This window comes from Podarcis liolepis, assembly GCF_965112155.1.
Source record: "Podarcis liolepis genome assembly, chromosome: 17".
Classification (NCBI taxonomy): domain Eukaryota; kingdom Metazoa; phylum Chordata; class Lepidosauria; order Squamata; family Lacertidae; genus Podarcis; species Podarcis liolepis.
In genome coordinates, this window is record NC_139571.1 from 31,000,272 (window position 1) to 31,018,397 (window position 18,126).

Below are 18,126 nucleotides of genomic sequence, written 5' to 3' on the forward strand. Positions count from 1 at the left end.
AGGGATGAAGCAACATTCAACCATCAGCCTGGACACCTACAATATGTGAAATGGGCAGGGGGAGAGAGCACCCTGTTCCTTTGTCTCAGGCGGCAAAATGTCATGGGTTGGCCTTGGATCAAAACATTCCTTCCCATGCCCATCTTGTGACAGTTTCTTTTACTTTGGACAGGTTTTCAGCAATTAACTGTCAATAACTGCAACTTGAGTGTTAAAGTTAATTTAGATTGAACCATACATACACTCGCTTTTGAAAAGTCTTTATTTGTTTTCTTTTGCCTTAAAAAAAGTTATCAGTGCAACATTTCAGAACTTCCACTCCTTGTACCACCAAACACTGAGCAGTAGTTAATTGTAATTAGGAAATACTGAGTTCTGAAGCCAGTGGGTTATCATTTCACTATTTATTTCCTTCTGTCAAACTCTGAAAAAGTCCTCTGTATAAATTAAACAAATGGGGGAAAAATGTTATTCTCAATCCTAGGTCATCATTACAGCCAACAGAATTATAATAATGCATCTAAAATGTGTGTCCACAATATATCAAGGTATACATTTGGGAAGGGAGGGGGGGAACACAAGAAAAAAATATGACATTCTAGACTTGTTAAAAAGGATAATGGTCCCATATATTTATTAACAGGTTAGCAAAAAACAAAACAAAACAAATCCAATGGATTACAATATTTACATGTTATTTGAAAAATAAAGTAGTGATAAAAGCATGTCACAATCATTTTTTATTTTTTTTTTCATCTTTTTCATTTTTGGTAACCATTACAAAACACCCAATCCAGGTATGGAACTGTTTAAATACATTTGAAATGAGGCCAATTAAAAAGAAAACATTCAGACACAAAATGTGTATTTATACTTGTCCTTTCAATGTGTTTTCCACATGACTCTCCCTCCCTCCAAATAAAAAGTAGAAAATAAAAATAAAAATCCCACCCCACAAAATATGAATCCTCAAAATCAAAACACCATGCTTTTCGAGTAGCACTTATTCCACAAATGCAACAGTATTATTCTTTTCTTTTCTTTTTTCCACCATCAATTTGATGAGAAGTTCTGTTGGATACTGACTTCTCAGCAATTTCCTGTCTCCCAACCCCCCTAACCCCACCCAATACCCCCCCCCCCGGTTTAAAAAAGCGCCAAACAAAAAATGAAAAAGGAAAAGGAAACCAAAACAACCCAAAGAGACACATGCATTTCTAAAACTAGGTTTCAGTCAAGTACTTTCTACTTTTTGGATAGAAACCCATTTGTTCACAATCAGACCATCACCCGTGGGTCCCAAGCTTGTGTTCTCACGTTCACACAAGACTTTTTTTGCATGAATAAGGAACACAATCTCCATCTCCACGTGTGCAAATTCCTATTTACGCTACGCTGTTTTTTTCTCATGCGAAGAGCTAACGGGAGGTGATACCATTAAGTTTATAGACCCTCACCTTGAAATCCATCAAGAGATCTCCAGGTCCCCAACAGTACAGAAATTGGTCACCTCAAGCTTTCAAAATGACGTGTTTTTCAATCAGCTCCCCCCTCCACCCAAAAAAACGAGACACGCCACATACCAAAAAAAAAAAAAAGGAAAAAAGGAAAAAGGCAACCGTTCTTAATAACCAAAATAATAACCAGTGAGAGATGTTCAATTTGACAAGCAACAGAATGATTATGAGGACCCGTCTGATTGGTCCACAACCTGCATAGCTGTGCTGTAAGTTTGGTTTTTTAGTTTAACGGGGTTATTTTTTTGTTTGTTTCTGTCTTTTTTTTTAAAAAAAGAAAACGTTACTTCTCTGCTAATTCCACATGTTAAAAATTAAAAAAAGGGGGGGGGAGCAACACAATTCTATTCACAATAACTAATATTCCTTCCCAACGCCATCTCTTGGGTGGGTGGGTGGACCAGGGTGGGGGGGAATAACATTACTTTACATGGGGAAAGAAAAACCCTTAATTGTGCTGTATTTGCAATCCCTCAGGCTGAGCAGACATAGACATGGGGCAAAACAAGAACGGCACAGAGTCAAGTCACATGACTTTGAAATAATAGCTGAACGCTAACAGCTTACCTGGAATAAAAGATGACAAGCCACAGACAGGTATCTAGGAACTCTCTCTCTCTCTCTTTTGTATTTTTTTTATACTAAAATAATTAAAAAAATCACAGTATTTTAAGAAATAAAACCCCCACAGGGATTTTGAGCACAATTTTGTTTTCCATTCTTTTAAAACTTTGTGGTTGTGTTTTTTTCCCTTCCATTCACCATCTTGCCCATCAGTCTCTCTCTCTCTCGCTTTCTCTCTCTACATTTAACCACAATGACAACAGGTAGTACAGACAAATGCAGAGATTTGTATTTTTTTTTTTTTATTTCCCTTGGTTAATTCTGAGGTACTAGGAAACAGGTGACTGTTTTAAGCAGTCTTTCTTTCTTTCTTTCTTTCTTTCTTTCTTTCTTTCTTTCTTTCTTTCTTCTACAGCAAGTCAGTCAGTCTGGAAAAAGCATAATATGTTTATTAAAACTAGAAAAAAAGGCGCCCACATTTGTGCGCCGGAAAGTTGTCCTCTACATCTTCCATCCTCGTGACGCTTCTTCCGTCCTCGAAACAATCCGAAGTCTCCAGGGCAAAGCACGGCGGCATAACGCGAGGAATATTTGGGAGTTTGCTTCTCAAGTCCAAATGAACATAAACTTCCCATTGTCAAGATCCAGAAGAGTTGCAGAGATGGTACTGGAGCCACATAGTCCTCAATTAAATAAAATTAATATATGTACACACACACACACGCACGCACACACACACACACACACACACACACACAGGTACCAGTGCTTTGAAAATAGATCATTCAGTCCTAAAAGCAGCTTTGATTCTTCCTCGCCCCCCCTTCCCCACCCCACCCCGTCCCATCCATCACTGTTCAAGTAGGTTGTTTGAAATCACACCAGGTGCTCATTCGCTTTTGGCCTCTTCGTTCTCTTGGAGTGATTTATCAGCAGCAGCAGCAGCAACAATACAGACAGCAGTTTCGTTCTTGTGGGAAAAGTCCACCACGATTTCCGCGCTGCTTTCCATCTCTTCTGCCAGTGGTACCGTAACATTCTCCTCCGCCTCCTCTTTCGGCTGGCTATCTTCAACAATCGCCCGCTTGGTTTCATTCACAGCCCTAGAAATTCAGAAAACGGAAGGTGAGGCATTTTGGACATGCATTCAAGCGTCAGAACGACTTGGCCACGATAAGAAACTTTTGCCCATGGTATGACTATTTTCCACCTTCACATTTCGACTCTCTGGCACCCTATCTGCATACACTAGCAATTCTAAAATATAGGGGAGCTTTTACTCGCAAGATTGAATGTACTGCCCTCAGCTGTATTTGAGGGATGATTCCAACAGATTCCACACGAAAACCGCTTATGTCCCCGTGGAGATGGCAGTGCCGAATCAGTGGCACATGCCCTTCTGGCTTGCACTCTTTATAAAGACCTGAGGAATGAGATTATCACCCATCTTTTATTGTCCATTCCAGGTCGCCCAACCACTGCCACAGTGTCCTTTCTCTTGGCAGATCAAGATGAGCAGGTGACAGCAAAGGTTGCCAGGTTTTTAGCTGGGGAAATCAGAATAAGATCCACTATTTGACTATTGATTCAAAACCCTAAAATGTATTTTATATAATTGACTTTTTATTTCTATTTTTTGTATATAGTATTGTTGTTTTATTGCTATGGCTGACACAAAGAAAGATTCATTCATTCTACGTAAGCCATACCCCCAAGTGGCGGTGGCTAACGAAAGAAAGCCATTTTATCTGAAAATAAACCAATGGGTCTTTGCCATAGTTCCCTGGCCCTGCCTTGAGCCAACACAAACAGCCCATTACTCCTTCTGATGTTTTCCACGCGGTCTCTTAAAGTGGTGTGTTGGCAAAACTCCTCTCTTTCGGAACGGGACAGAATAGCGGTGGCAGCGTAATTGGCTACAAGTATCCTGAACGAATTCAGATTGCTCCAGGGGCATCCACTGGAGGAAAACGGAAGGGCAGTGGTATTTTGAAATGCTCGCAAGCTTGAACTTTATACGCACAGAAACGGAAAGACAAAGAGACTCCAACTATGGAAGGGTGGCTTCCAAAAACTGATGGGACTATGCAGAAATGGCGAAACGGACTGCTAAAATAAGAGGACAAAATGATAATATCTTCCTAGAAGAATGGAGGCCATTGGTGCATCACCTATTGAACTATCATTCTTATATGAAATCACACACAGGATTTGAGATGTGAGCGACGGAAGAATGTAGAGAAAGGACTTTGGAAGCTTAGACAATAAATATAAATGTGTTTTAATGCAGCTGCTATCGGGGGGATTAAAGGAGGGGGGGACCAGGGAAGAAGGGTTGGGAAGTCAAGAAGAAAATGTGTAACCAAAATAATAAATGATTGGAGTTATGTAGTAATTTGGAAAAATTCATAAAAATCATTATAAAAGAGAGAGAGAAATGCTTGCAGTTTATTGGTTGTGGGCATTGTTCCAGAATGAACCATTCTTATGCAAAACTGCAGCAAATTACTGTTCTGATTGGCTATTTATTTATTTAACTCCTATACTGCCCTTTATCTGTGGATCACAAGGCGGTTTACAACATAAAAACCCATTACACAGTAACAAACAAAAACCCTGTTTAAAAGGCCATAGATTATTTAATTGGCCAACCAAAGATGACTGCTTAATGTTTGACTGGATCATTGACATTGTATATCCATTGAATTTTTCCTTTGGGATTAGGCTATACAGTGGTGCCTCGCAAGACGAAATTAATTCGTTCCGCAAGTTTTTTCTTCTTGCGAGTTTTTCGTCTTGCGATGCACGGTTTCCCATAGGAATGCACTGAAAATCAATTAATGCGTTCCTATGGAAACCGCCTTCAGACCAGGTCCGGGGACAGTCTGTCCCCCGACCTCTTCTGAAGGCTGGGGGGGGGGGGACACAAGGGCTTTTCTTCCCACCCCCAGCATTTTTAAAAACCCCTGGACAGCGGAGGACTTCTCCGCTGTCCGGGGCGATCTTAAAATGCTGGCGGGCGGCATTTTAAAATCGCCCGGGACAGCGGAGGACTTCTCCGCTGTCCGGGGCGATGTAAAAGCCCCTGGGAAGGCAGGCAGGGGGGACAAAGACTTTTGCCCCCCGCCCGCCTTCAGAAGAGGTCCTGGACCTCTTCTGAAGGCGGGCGGGGGGCGAAAGTCTTTGCTCCCCACCGCCTGCCTTCCAAAGCCGTCCGGGACAGCGGAGAAACGTGCTGCCTTTCTCCGCTCTCCCGGGAAGGCAGGCAGGGGGGAGCAAAGACTTTCGCCCCCCGTCCGCCTTCAGAAGAGGTCCAGGACCTCTTCTGAAGGCGGGCGGGGGGGCGAAAGTCTTTGCTCCCCCCCGCCTGCCTCCAAAAGCCGTCCGCGATAGCGGGAAGCGCTTCCCTGCTATCCCGGACTGCTTTTAAAATGCTGGTGGTGGGGAGCAAAGCCTTTCGGCCCCCGCCGGCCTTCCTGGACCTCTTCTGAAGGCCGGAGGGGGGGAAAGGCTTTGCTCCCCACTACCAGCATTTAAAAGAGGTCACCGGAGATTTCCCTATGGGCTTTCTTCTTGCGAAGCAAGCCCATAGGGAAATTCGTCTTGCGAAGCGCCTCCAAAACAGAAAACCCTTTCGTCTTGCGGGTTTTCCGTCTTGCGAGGCATTCGTCTTGCGAGGTACCACTGTATGGGGATGGTTTGTTATTAAGTTTTAAAATAAGCTGAGGAGGAGGAGGAGGAGGAGAAGGAGGAGGCTACCTGGAGAATCAGAGGGCCTTGTCACCCTGACTAAACACTATTTTTCTATATTATTATTATTATTATTATTATTATTATTATTATTATTATTATTAAAATTTATCAACAATTTGCAACCAAACAGACAGACACTAAAATCAAGAGGAAAGAGAAATATATTAAAAACATCCTACCCCCTTCTAATGCTGATGCCAGGCAAGTCTCCCTGGGGAGACCATTCCACAGACAGGAAGCCACTGCAGAAAAGGCCCTGTTTTTGTGTTGCCGCCCTCCGGACCTCTCACAGAGGCGGCACATGAAACAGGGCCTCCAATGATGGTTGCAGGGTTCCATTTGGATGATGACATGGGGTGAAGTGCGTTCCAAATCATGGAAGGTTATGCCACAGCCAATTTTTTAGGCTTTAAGGGAAGGATGGGGAAACTTTAGCCCTTCTGTTGTTAAGACTCCAACTCCCAACGGCCACCAAGTTAGGCTGGGTGACAAACCCTTGTCAAAAACCCAGGAGAGGTTCCGTCAGTCAGTGTAGAAAACACTGAACTAGATGGACCAGCAGACCGGCTTAGAATCACAGAATTGTAGAGTTGGAAAGGACCTTGAGGATTGTCTAGTCAAACTCCTTGCAATGCAGGAATATGCAGTTGTCCCATAAAGGGATTGAACCCGCAACCTTGGCATTATCAGCACTGTGCTCTAATCGACTGAGCTATCCTTCCTATGTGCCAACCGATGTGTTCAAAGCAGAGAGACTTCGACCAACTTACATGCCGTGCCTCAGCACGTGCCGTTCCCACTCTGAGCCCTCTGCAAACGTCCGGCCACAAAATTCACAGGGGAAACGTTTTTCTGGTGGTCCATTCTCTGAGAACCTCATGGACCCTGGAAGAAAACAATACATATGTTAGGCTCATGTAAGAGTCCTCCCATTTCTCTCAAGGAAGCAGAAAACGAAGTTTCTCTTGAAGCCCAAGAGAATGTAAACAAGACCTCTTAAAAAAGGAATCTGAGATGAGAATGCCAGTATCCTAGACGTACCCTAAGGCATGTGCAAATTTGGATTGAGTAAGGAAGATGGGCACTCAACAGTGCTCATTTAGGCATATATGAAGTGGCCAAACTAAGAAATAATAACATTTGACTAAAAGATTTTGCTTCATGTGCAAACTTTCAGATTTAGTCCCCCTCCCGACACCCAATGTAACTGATTAGTTATTCATCTCTTATTTTCACCTTCATTGTAAATTCTTCGCTCTATAAGGCGCACCAGACCATAAGACGCACCTAGTTTTTGGAGAAGGAAAACATGGGGGGAAAAATATTCTGAATCCCAGAAGCCAGAACAGCAAGAGGGATCGCTGCGCAGCGAACCCTCTTGCTGTTCTGGCTTCTGGGATAGCTGCGCAGCCTGCATTCGCTCCATAAGACGCACACACATTTTCCCTTACTTTTTAGGAGGGAAAAAGTGAGTCTTATAGAGCAAAAAATATGGTACCTTTCTCTTTAACACCCTTTAAAACAATTATAGGTGCAAGGGCAAGATGTCAATTCCATAGCTGAACTGCTTTAACTGTTACATTCTTGTCCCCAAGAAGCCCTTTGGTTATGTAAGGAGACTAAAGATCTCTTAACACAGAATTCTCAGCACTCCAAGAATGGCGTTGGACGTAATATGAAGAGTACAGGAAAGGCACCCCTTGTTCCTTTGCCTCACTGTCTTGTACAGAACAGATCATCTTCCACCAGAAAGCTAATGCAGAGCTGAGAAAAAACTATTTCACCTCAAACGGAGAGCCAGAGAACATGAGATACAGGCATTTCCCAAAAAAATCTCTTCACGCTGTTATAATGTCTGAAGCAGCTCTCACAAAAGTTTTGGTTTTGCCATAGGTTCTTTGGGGGTTACAATTAGTAAAAAGTGTAGTCTTAGAACTGGGTTTAACCTTCTCTTCCCCACCCACCAAAGGTGTCTTGTGAAAATATAGGCAAGAGGCAATCTGAAAGGAAGGAGCAGCTTGGCAGCATTAGCTGCCTTGCTCACCAGACATTTACAATGCACTCCAGGCTCACTGAAACAAGCGTACGTTTTGCCACCGGCTCCAATCAGACATGGATTGCAGCCATTCCTCCTCTACAAAGGACGCCCCTTGTTCAGGGTAAGACCCAACAAAGTGTTTTATTTAGTCTGGGCATGCCCTGCCAATCACAACTGGAGGCCTGATCCAGCCAAAGTTTGAACACTCCAAGTCTCGTTGATTTTCCGCCAGAAAGAACAAATAATGTGCTCAGATCAATGCGACTGAGAAACGCTTAAGTTCTGGCTGGATCATGCCCCGCCAAATATAATTGAGAACTCCTGACACCTTGAAGGCACAGTAGACATTCCACACGGCTGAGACGCAGGCCCCCTGTGTGAACAAGAGCGACCAGGCCACCAAACAAAAGATGAAACGTTTTCTCACAAAATTAAGATGATCGCCACACAGGCCATTAAAAATAATTGCTTGGACTATCTCGCTTGATTCTTTTCACTGAAAATGAGATGGCGCCATCTGCTCCAAGCATTAATTCTTTAGTGGGGATTATCTTGAGCAAGAAAACAACAGAATGCCAATGCCTTTGCCTTCCCGGAGTCCTCTCAAAGTACATAATGAAAGAAATGGGGATTTTGCTTCATTTACTGCTGATCTCTGCTTGCCTCATTTCCACGTTTTATTATAATGTACACAGCTTATGAGCTAACTTAAGCTACTGAAAATCTCTCTCACACACATACACACAAGAGCCTGCCCTTATTTCTCTGGGCAGTTTCAGTGCAAAGAAGAGATATTGTCACTTTCTTCCCAAAAGCTTTTTCTCATGCATTGATTGTTAAAACCATCTATCAAGGAGTGTACATTACTTTAGTTGGGTTCTTTTTTTTTTTTGTCCTCTTGATGTTAAAAGCATCTTTCGCAGAACGCTGATCTTTATCCACATAAGTATCTCACAGTTTGGTCCTCAAACAGAATAAATTTGCCACAACATGAGGAAGGAAAAGGAGGGGAACTGTCTGCAGTTTTAATGAAAATCTGGTGCTGAAAATGAATTCATTCCGAGTGGGCATATTTGCATACATTTACTCTAATAAGCATGTATTAGACAATCGGCATAATTTGCTTTTCTTTGTCCTACTCTCTCCCTAATCCCGAATTTGGTTGTAGTGGGGGGTCAGGTGTGAAGGGGCAACTGAAAATGTTAGTGGACACAAATAATCATGGTTTAGAGGACTGGAATTCAACATTTTCCCCTCATCTGATGGTTTAAGACTTTTCTTGTTTAAAATGTTGGGATGCAACACAACTTGCACTGTAGGCTGACATATCTGCATGGGAAGGGTAGAAAGAGAGGAGCCAAGAGTTTTCCTAGACTGTCTTTCTTGTGCCAACTACTGATCTTCCTTCAGTGTTAGACTGATACTCTCAAGACTGCTGACCTCATTTCCTTCTTCCGCATCCTTAACCTTGGGAGAGGAGACCTCTCTCCTGCTGAGAACAAACAGGATGCACAACTCTTTGTATCTCCACCTTTGTTAGATGGAACCAGGATCTTCCGTATGAAGTATGCATTTCCTTTAATAAACTTAGCTTTCTTATTTTGCAAACTCAAGAGTCTTGATGTAATTATATCCAGTGTAAAGCATGCTTCTCCAACAGTGTTTCAGTGGTCAGCTAAACTTCCAAGCTATGTATTATTAACTCCAAACACCAACAGTTTGGATGCCTCTTGGGTCCCTCAAAGACTTCTGACAGGCCTTCTGCTGTCACCCTAGTCCAGCAACCCCACCGACTCTTAGATGCACAGCTCTCTCAAAGACACACACTCTTCCCAATACGATTTTTTAGCACCAGCCAGTGATTTTAGCTCTGGGCTTCTCATAGGCCTTCCAAACCATTAAGCTTCAATGTCCTCTGCCTGGCTCCAGCTTCCAGCTCTTCCTTCTTCTGCCCTCTTCTTCAACATACTCTCTGACACAGTAAAGCTCTACTTGACACATGACTGATGGAATCTCCTCTGACTTCTGGAGTTTGAGACCAGCCTTTTATTTCCAAACAGGGTCTCTCTCCAGCCAGTCACTTCAAATGTTGGTGGAATCCCCTCTACCCATTCCTCAGGCCATGTTGACTCTTGTCCAACGGGATGAGGCAAATGCCCATGGATTCACCGCTAGAACTCACCAGTTCCATTGTATCTGTATATAATACAGAAGCCTCACTGCTAGAACTACATTTTGACAGGACGCAACTGCCATTTAAACAGCCCAGCCACCTTTGTCCCGCTTCTCATACCCAGCCCAGTTGTCACAAACAGATAATCATTTTTGCAGTAACACCGAGGCAAGAAAACTGATAGCTGCCTGGCTGTGCTGGTGCTGAGATAGTTGGTGCTGGCACTGCAGTACAAATATACAATTATATATTGTATACAACTTTCTGGTTGTGCATTAGCCATAAGCTAACCATCTTCATATTAGTTGAAAATCTGAATTAGGTGAAGAGATTATAATGAACGTAAACTATAATAAAGGTGAATGATCGACTATTCATTTCATATGGACATTGCAAAAAAAAACAACAACCCCAAACCACTCAACAGCTATTATGAACTTTTTGCTTGTGCACCAATTGTTTCTCCATTATCTGGCAGCTGTTTGAATATTTCCGGGAGACACGGAGTGGCCATTCTAAAGCATCCAGGAAATACAATGGCCTGGTTCACACATAACACGAAGCCATGGCTTTCTTAAGTTACGGTTTAAGAAAAAAGGTAAACCTGAGTTGTCCCATGGGTAATCAAATAACCTATGATTTGTTTCTCCAAAGCTTTGTTTCTTTTCTAATTGGCACTGCCTTCTGCCTTTGTAAATTAGGGTGCTCCTGGAGCGTAGTGGCCAAACAAATCACGGTTAAAGAAGGGCATGCATGTCAAGTCAACATTGCAACAAATCAAGGTTCACAGGCCATCCACAGGTCATGCCTTCAGACCATGGTTTGCTAGATGTGAACAAACCATAGTTAAGCCCTTGGGCACAGTTTGCACATAACCCAAAGTAATGATCCAATAAGCTTATGCTTAGTGTTATATGTGAACCAGACCAATCTCTCTCCCCCTCTCTCTCCTTTAGCACTGGTGTGTCTTGGTTCATGGGGGGAGAATGCTGGTGAGATAAAAAATGTTGCTTTTTGAGGGTAGCCAGTCCCAGCAATGTGCTTGGTATCAGAGACAAGACAATTATACTAACCTCTCGCTTCACTCTTGGGGCTCATCTCCTCTTCCTTCTCTTCCTCATCGCTGCTGGAACTCTCCTCTTTTTCCTTCATTTGTTCCAACTGATCTAAGTTAACCCGTCCAACCAGCTCAAAATTGCGACTCACCTTTGGGGGGAAGAAAACAATGTCGCGTAATCTCATCTATTACGATTTCCCGGTCTACGCACTGTGCATGCCTCGGATTTCCCCATATACCAACATTCTTTCACACAACAGGGGCTCTCAAAACGTTCTGACAATAAATAATTCCCATGTGAGCAAAGCAATGGGTCGAGACATACCAAAGAGAGATGGCTTTTTGCTGTCAGGGCTCACTTTGGTCTCTGTCTTTGGAGATGGTGGCAAGCCCACAAGCACCCAAAAGAATACAAGGGCTGGAAGGGGCACTACCAAAAGCCACGTAAGGAGACGAGGTAGAAGGAGGAACCCATTGATTTGAGTTCTATAGGGCAGAGCAAGAATGGGGCATGTCATTTGGCATTCCTTCTCCAGCAGGGAAGAAGGGCTCAGTGACAGGCTTACATCTTCCCAGAAGTGATTTTTAAAATGCATCTATACTGCACATGATGAAGAGGTTTCCTGGGTACTGACTCCTATTGATGACTCCCATCCTGATATGACTGTAGCCTAGCATCGTGTTGGTGGCTAGCTGCTCCCGCACTCATAAAGGGTGAGATTTTGTAAGTTTCGGATTCTTTACACCTGTGGGATAATGCTAGCTCTCAAAAAAGGGCTGGAAGGCAGCAGGAGTTAGGAGAAAGAGAAGCAAGGGAGGGAATCCTTAAGCATGGCTAGCCATCCGAAAAGGATCAATTGATGGAGGGTGGGAGAAGGGGGTAGGTAAAAGTAAAGGACCCTTGGATGGTTAAGCCCAGTCAAAGGCGACTATGGGGTACGGTACTCATCTCTGCTTTCAGGCCGAGGGAGCCGGCGTTTCTCCGCAGTTTTTCAGGTCATGTGGCCAGCAGGACTAAACCGCTTCTGGCACAATGGGACACCATGACGAGTGCTGGAGCGCATGGAAATGCTGTTTCCTTTCCTACCAGAGTGGTACCTATTTATCTACTCGTGCTGGTATGCTTTTGAACTGCTAGGTTGCCAGGAGCTGGGACAGAGCAACGGGAGCTCGCCCCATCGTGGGGATTCGAACCGCCGACCTTCCAATCGGCAAGCCCAAGAGGCTCAGTGGTTTAGACCACAGCGCCACCTGCTCCCTGTCAATTGGTGGAGGGTGGAAGAAGAGGGAAAGCACAACTCCTTGCGACTCCCCAAAATTTTTAAATGAGCAGTATGCATGCTGCTAATTTGATATTGTATCATCACAGCAGAGCCACACATGAATAAGGTACATATTCAGCCAACTGCAAAATAGCTTCTGCATCAATTCATGTATGTATTTTCACATTAATAACTGCTGTATTGTCAGTGGAAACGCTTTGCCACAGACACGCAAGCTATATGTTTGCTCTCCAGCCAAATTGTTATGAATCCTTTGGGTTAGGTGCGTGCTGAGAGAACGCTATTAAAATAAGCTTGAGCTAGTGTGGTGAAAATGTAATGCCGTCCACAACAACGCATGCATTATTGAAGGTGCTGCGTGTCCACAAACCGGAATGGAAAACTGGAGGAGGAGGGGAATAGAAGAGAATGGCTGGAACCCTGAATGAGAGTATATTGCTACAGGTTCCACTTGCAGTGGCCGATAACTACGGACAGATTTGTCTTATCAAGAAGCTAGCGGTCAGCACTGTTTCCTACAGCAGTGAAGAGCACAATTGTGTTGCGGAAACATTTCTTTAAGAAGGTGTTGGACCACCTGTCGCTGTGTCTGCTGCATAGCATGTTCACCCATGGGCGCAGATGGCGCCCCAAAACTCACCTTATGCTCATCTCGAAGGTGAACATCCAGTTCGTCCGTGTGCTTGGTCTCATAGTAGCAGAGTTGGCATTTGTAAGGTCTCAGCTCATTGTGCTTCTCTATGTGCTGCTGTAGGCTTTCGTCGCTGGAGCACGTGAAGGTACACTTGTCACAGCGGAAAACGATTCCCTGCAAATATTTGGACAGCTTGGAACGGCACACTTCTATGGGAACCACTCGCTCTTCTAGTGGGGCGAAAAGAAATGGTAGAAGTTCTATTACTAAGTTTTCTCTCGTTCCCTGAAGGCAACTCACATACAGCCCCTTCATCGCCATTCTGCTATTTCCCCAAAATTTAATTTCAAACCCCTCAATTTGTTTCTCTGGTGCTTTCGATATGGACGTTACTTCTGCAAATGAATCAGAATCAGAAGAATCTTTATTTGCACCAGTCACTGGCCATAGCAATAAAATAAAATAAAAGGTAGATAGAGGTAAAAACTTAAAACTACACAAAATACATTTTGGAGCTCTACATCAATAGTTCTTCTCATTTCATTTTCATCATGAACCATGTCAAACAGGGACACTGTTCTTATCTGCAAGTGTACTTAAGTTATTTAACTTTAACTCGTTCCTAAGACTTACAGCTGATAGAACTGTGAATATCACATTAAAATAACAGCAACAGTCCCCTCCCTGCCCCCCCCCCAAAGCTGAACCTTAATCACCAAAAGCCAGGCCCAACTCGTTTGTTTGTTTTTTATTCCACAACATTTATATACCACTTGACTATAATAAAAGCTGAAAGCAGTTCTAAAATATGTAAAAAACCAACAACAACCTAAAACAATCAGTAAGAAACAGGAAAAAACTATTTGAAACATTCAAGAAAAACAACTAAACTAAACTAAAAAGTTTGGCAAGTTTGTGGAGGTTGGATGTGGTTCCATAATATTTTTTTTTTTGGGGGGGGGGGGGAGAGAAGGTGGTATAAGACAAAAAAAGGATTAACTGGTAAACGTAGCTTGACTTGAAAGTTGTTATAGAAGAATATTGAGGGCTGCCTGGACTTGAAAGCTGACATTCTCCAACACAGGAATTTTAAAGGGCGACTCTAGCATGAAATGGCTGAATGAATTAGTAATGAAATTTCATTCTATTCATTTGGGTTTGAATAGAGAGAATGGCTTTCTGTCCTGCTTACACATACCAATTTACTTAACCACCAGTTTCTGCTGTTGTGAACAATCTCTGGGCTTATTTTGAATAAATTTAAAGTCTAATTCAATTGTCACAGGCTGTAAACATTTTTTTTTCATTTTGTTGCTATTTGACCCCACTGTACTGTACGTCCCCCCCCCCTTTTCTGGGGGCAGCTAGGCATTCTTTTAAAAAATTACTTAAAAATGTGAAGTCACCGCTCCCAGAATGCCTTGCTCTGAGGAAGCACCTCCATGTAGAGGAAAAGTGGCAGGCATGGAGAATGAGGTAAACTGAGACCTCCCTGAGGGGCATCAATTTGCCACCCTCTTCCTCTGAGGAAATTGTCTCATTTTGCCTAACTGGTGGGCTGGCCCTGGCTACATTGGAGTCTAAAAACTTTATTTTGGAACAAGATTTTGCGGTCTAGAACCCACATAATCAGTCACATTAATCTGCAGCAGATCGTAGAGTTGGAAGAAACCCTGAGGATCATCTAGTCCAACCCCCTGGAAGGCAGGAATACGCAGTTGACCCATACGGGGATCGAACCTGCAACCTTGGTGTTATCAGCACCATGCTCTAACCCAGCCTTTCTCAACCTGTGGGTCCCCAGATGTTGTTGAACTACAACTCCCATCACCCCTAGCCAGCAAGGACAGAGCTCAGGGATGATGGGAGTTGTAGTCCAACAACATCTGGGGACCCACAGGTTGAGAACCGCTGCCATGGGTAGGCAAACTAAGGCCCAGGGGCCGGATCTGGCCCAATCGCCTTCTAAATCCAGACCATGGACTGTCCGGGAATCAGCTTGTTTTTACATGAGTAGAATGTGTCCTTTTATTTAAAATGCATCTCTGGGTTATTTGTGGGGCATAGGAATTCATTCATTCATTTATTTTTTCAAAATATAGTCCGCCCCCCCCCCCGCAATGTCTGAGGGACAGTGGACCGGCCCCCTGCTGAAAAAGTCTACTGACCCCTGATGTCTAACCAACTGAGCCAAGGCCAGAATGCATGCTGGCTCAATCCTTGACTTACCCACTCCCCCCTGGGCAAAGAACTAACTGTGTGATTCAGGGCACCACAGTTATGGGCCTTTGACATGCAGCATGCGCATAGCATGATGTGTTTTCTATGCAGGGCTACGGAGCGGCGCATGCACTTCCTCCTTCTCCACGCAAATTACAGAGCTACCGCAGTAAGAATTTGATTTGGGTAAAAATCATACAAGTTGCCCTTCATGGACAAACACAGTTTAAACAACAGAATTCTTTAGTGAGTTAAATATGCGGCCATCCCAAATTACAATTTCTGAATGTCTTGCCCTTGTGAATTTCGCTTGTGTGGGTGGGGGAAAATCAACCTAGATAAACAGGAATCCAGTAACAAAGCAATAGCTACATGCACATCTGATCAAGGTGGAAGTTATTATACTAACCCACCCCTTTGAAAAGTTGTTCTGCTCAGTGACTTATTTTTCCTGGAATGCAAATGTAGCTGGTTCTCACAACCCCACAATTTTCCTTCTGCTGAGTAGTGTAAAACAGTAACTGCACTTAGAGAGAAAAATTAAAGGCCCCGGGCATATTGTTCATGGTAAGACTGCATTCAGCACTGGGAAAAACTGTCAGGGCATCTCTTCAAAGGCAGCTTGGGAATGCCTTAATAGAAGATAGCGGCTGCAATTGCATTATCTGGAAAAGCTCTGGCTGGGCATAGATTTGCATTTCCACAGCTCAGAGAATAGGAGTGCCAAAAGGGTTCAGGAGGTTAGGCTGTTGGGGAACTCAAGTGCATTTTGTGAGCCAGAAAAAGCTATTCCTTGCTGCCAGGGTGCCCATGCGACAACCCGTTCCTGGTCTTTAAAAATCCCTCCTTAAAGCCTGACGAAGTACATAGAGAGTCCCAGCTCCCTCTGTTCCCATATAAGGTAAATTAAAACTGCACTTAGGATGGTGTTCAAGTAAGCGACAAAGCACTCTCCGCGGCAGATTGATAACATCCTGAAGCCTGTAACAGTTTAAGGAAAAACACATTCCTCCCTTTTTTCTTTTTTAAAAAGCCCTATTCCTTGCACCAAACAACCCAATACTCTGGTTGTAAATTGCCTCAGTTGCTTATTAGGCCTTAAAGGTAAAGAGACCCCTGACCATTAGGTTCAGTCGTGGCAGACTCTGGGGTTGTGGTGCTCACCTCGCTTATTGGCCGAGGGAGCCGGCATACCACTTCCAGGTCACAGAAACGCCGTTTACCTTCCCGCCGGAGTGGTACCTATTTATCTATTTGCACTTTGACGTGCTTTTGAACTGCTAGGTTGGCAGGAGCAGGGACCGAGCAATGGGAGCTCACCCCGTCGTGGGGATTCGAACCGCCGACCTTCTGATCGGCAAGCCCTAGGCTCTGCGGTTTAACCCACAGCGCCACCTGCGTGCCTTATCAGGCCTTATCTGTGGTTTAATGAAACCTGGCATGCATTCTACTTTTGAGTAGAACAAACTGCAGTCTATTTAAATGAAAGTTTCTCATTTCCTTTTGAGACTATAGGGTGTCTGGGTGAAGGCACAAGGGACATACCTACTGTGGGACCTCTACTTAACCACCATAATCTGTTCCAGCGGCCCGTCCTTTAGGCGAAACGGGTCGCTGGCAGAAACGCCATTGTACGCATGTGCAGATGGCAGAAGCCGCTTCTGTGTGTGTGTGAATCGCGTCAAACCCAGTATTTACTTCCGTATTTGCCGCGGTCGCAACTTGGATCGGGCCCAAGTAGAGGCGGTCGTAAGTAGAGGTTCTACTATATTTCCCAGACTTAAAACCGGTTAAATTACCATGTCATCTTCCTAACCCTAGCTTGCTATGGAATGGTGTCGTGTGAGGGAAGAAATGGCAGAGAGACGTTCCAGCATTATTCTAAAAGGAAACCTGACAGCTAAATGGTTTGGAATCAATTTATGGTTCAATATATGTGCAACAATATCCCAGAAAATGATGAAACAGACATGAAATAAACATTGGACACTACCTCTTTTTTTTGCTGTTAATAGTATCAGCCTGATCTCATGAAAAGAGAGAAAGCAAACAACAGGAGGAAGTTCTTCAGGAGAAAGACTGTACGACACAAGACTATATGGGACTGGCTGAAATGACCGGCAGAATCCGTGACCAGGGGAAAGAGACGGCGGAAGAAGATTGGAAGAAATTCAAAGTTTATCTAAAGAAGTATTGTAAAATTAATGAGTGCTAAAATGTCGAGGTTTTAAGGAAAAAAGGGGATTACAGCTGTAAAATATTAAAAGAAAAGAATGACAAAATTTGATAAAACCAAGTGTTAGGATTTGCTGAAATAATTTTGGAACATGGGATGTAGAAAGGGGAGGTATGGGGAAGTCGGCGAAGTAAGGTTTAAGAAAAAGGGATATGAAATTATACATGTTTGTTTGTGTGCTTGTCTGTTTGTACTGTGTATTGTTTGTGTTTATAAAAACTGTGAAAAGCCAATAAAAATTTTCATTATAAAGACTGTACGACACAAAAGGTCATAGTATACTAACCCCTAAACGTTAATATGGGGATATATGGCTATGACCCTGGCATAAAGACCATGTAATGCTAATGAAACATTACAGTCCACAGCACAAATGGAATCATTCACTGCATCACACAGTTGATTCCTTGAACAGCCCTTTGGATACTTGACGAAAGGCGATTAAGGAGCAAGAGAGAATAAATAAATAAGCTAGACTCTCATGACCACGTTAAAAGGCTAACTTATTTTTAATAGGGCTAAGCTGGTTTTCTGAGGGGGCAGGGAGGTTTTCCTCTGGGACTCACAGGCTTCCAACTAATTTGGATTTCTTTGTTGGAATGATAGCTTTGGTTCACTTTATTATTATTATTTTTTTTTTAAAAAAAGCAC

General features: G+C 43.4%; 1 protein-coding gene across 10 annotated transcripts in view; it reads right to left on the reverse strand.

The window, feature by feature from the left end:
• Nucleotides 1-244: 244 nt before the first annotated feature.
• Nucleotides 245-18,126, reverse strand: part of ZNF462 (zinc finger protein 462) — a 137,473-nt gene continuing 119,591 nt past the window's right edge. For all 10 annotated transcript variants that reach the window (XM_083481350.1, XM_083481353.1, XM_083481352.1 and 7 more), the window contains 4 exons: nt 13,026-13,249; nt 11,119-11,251; nt 6,605-6,719; nt 245-3,184 (listed from right to left, as the gene is read on the reverse strand). In XM_083481350.1, the coding sequence (XP_083337476.1) occupies nt 2,971-3,184; nt 6,605-6,719; nt 11,119-11,251; nt 13,026-13,249 (686 nt within the window). In that variant the 3' untranslated portion in view covers nt 245-2,970. The remainder of the gene's footprint in view (nt 3,185-6,604; nt 6,720-11,118; nt 11,252-13,025; nt 13,250-18,126) is intronic.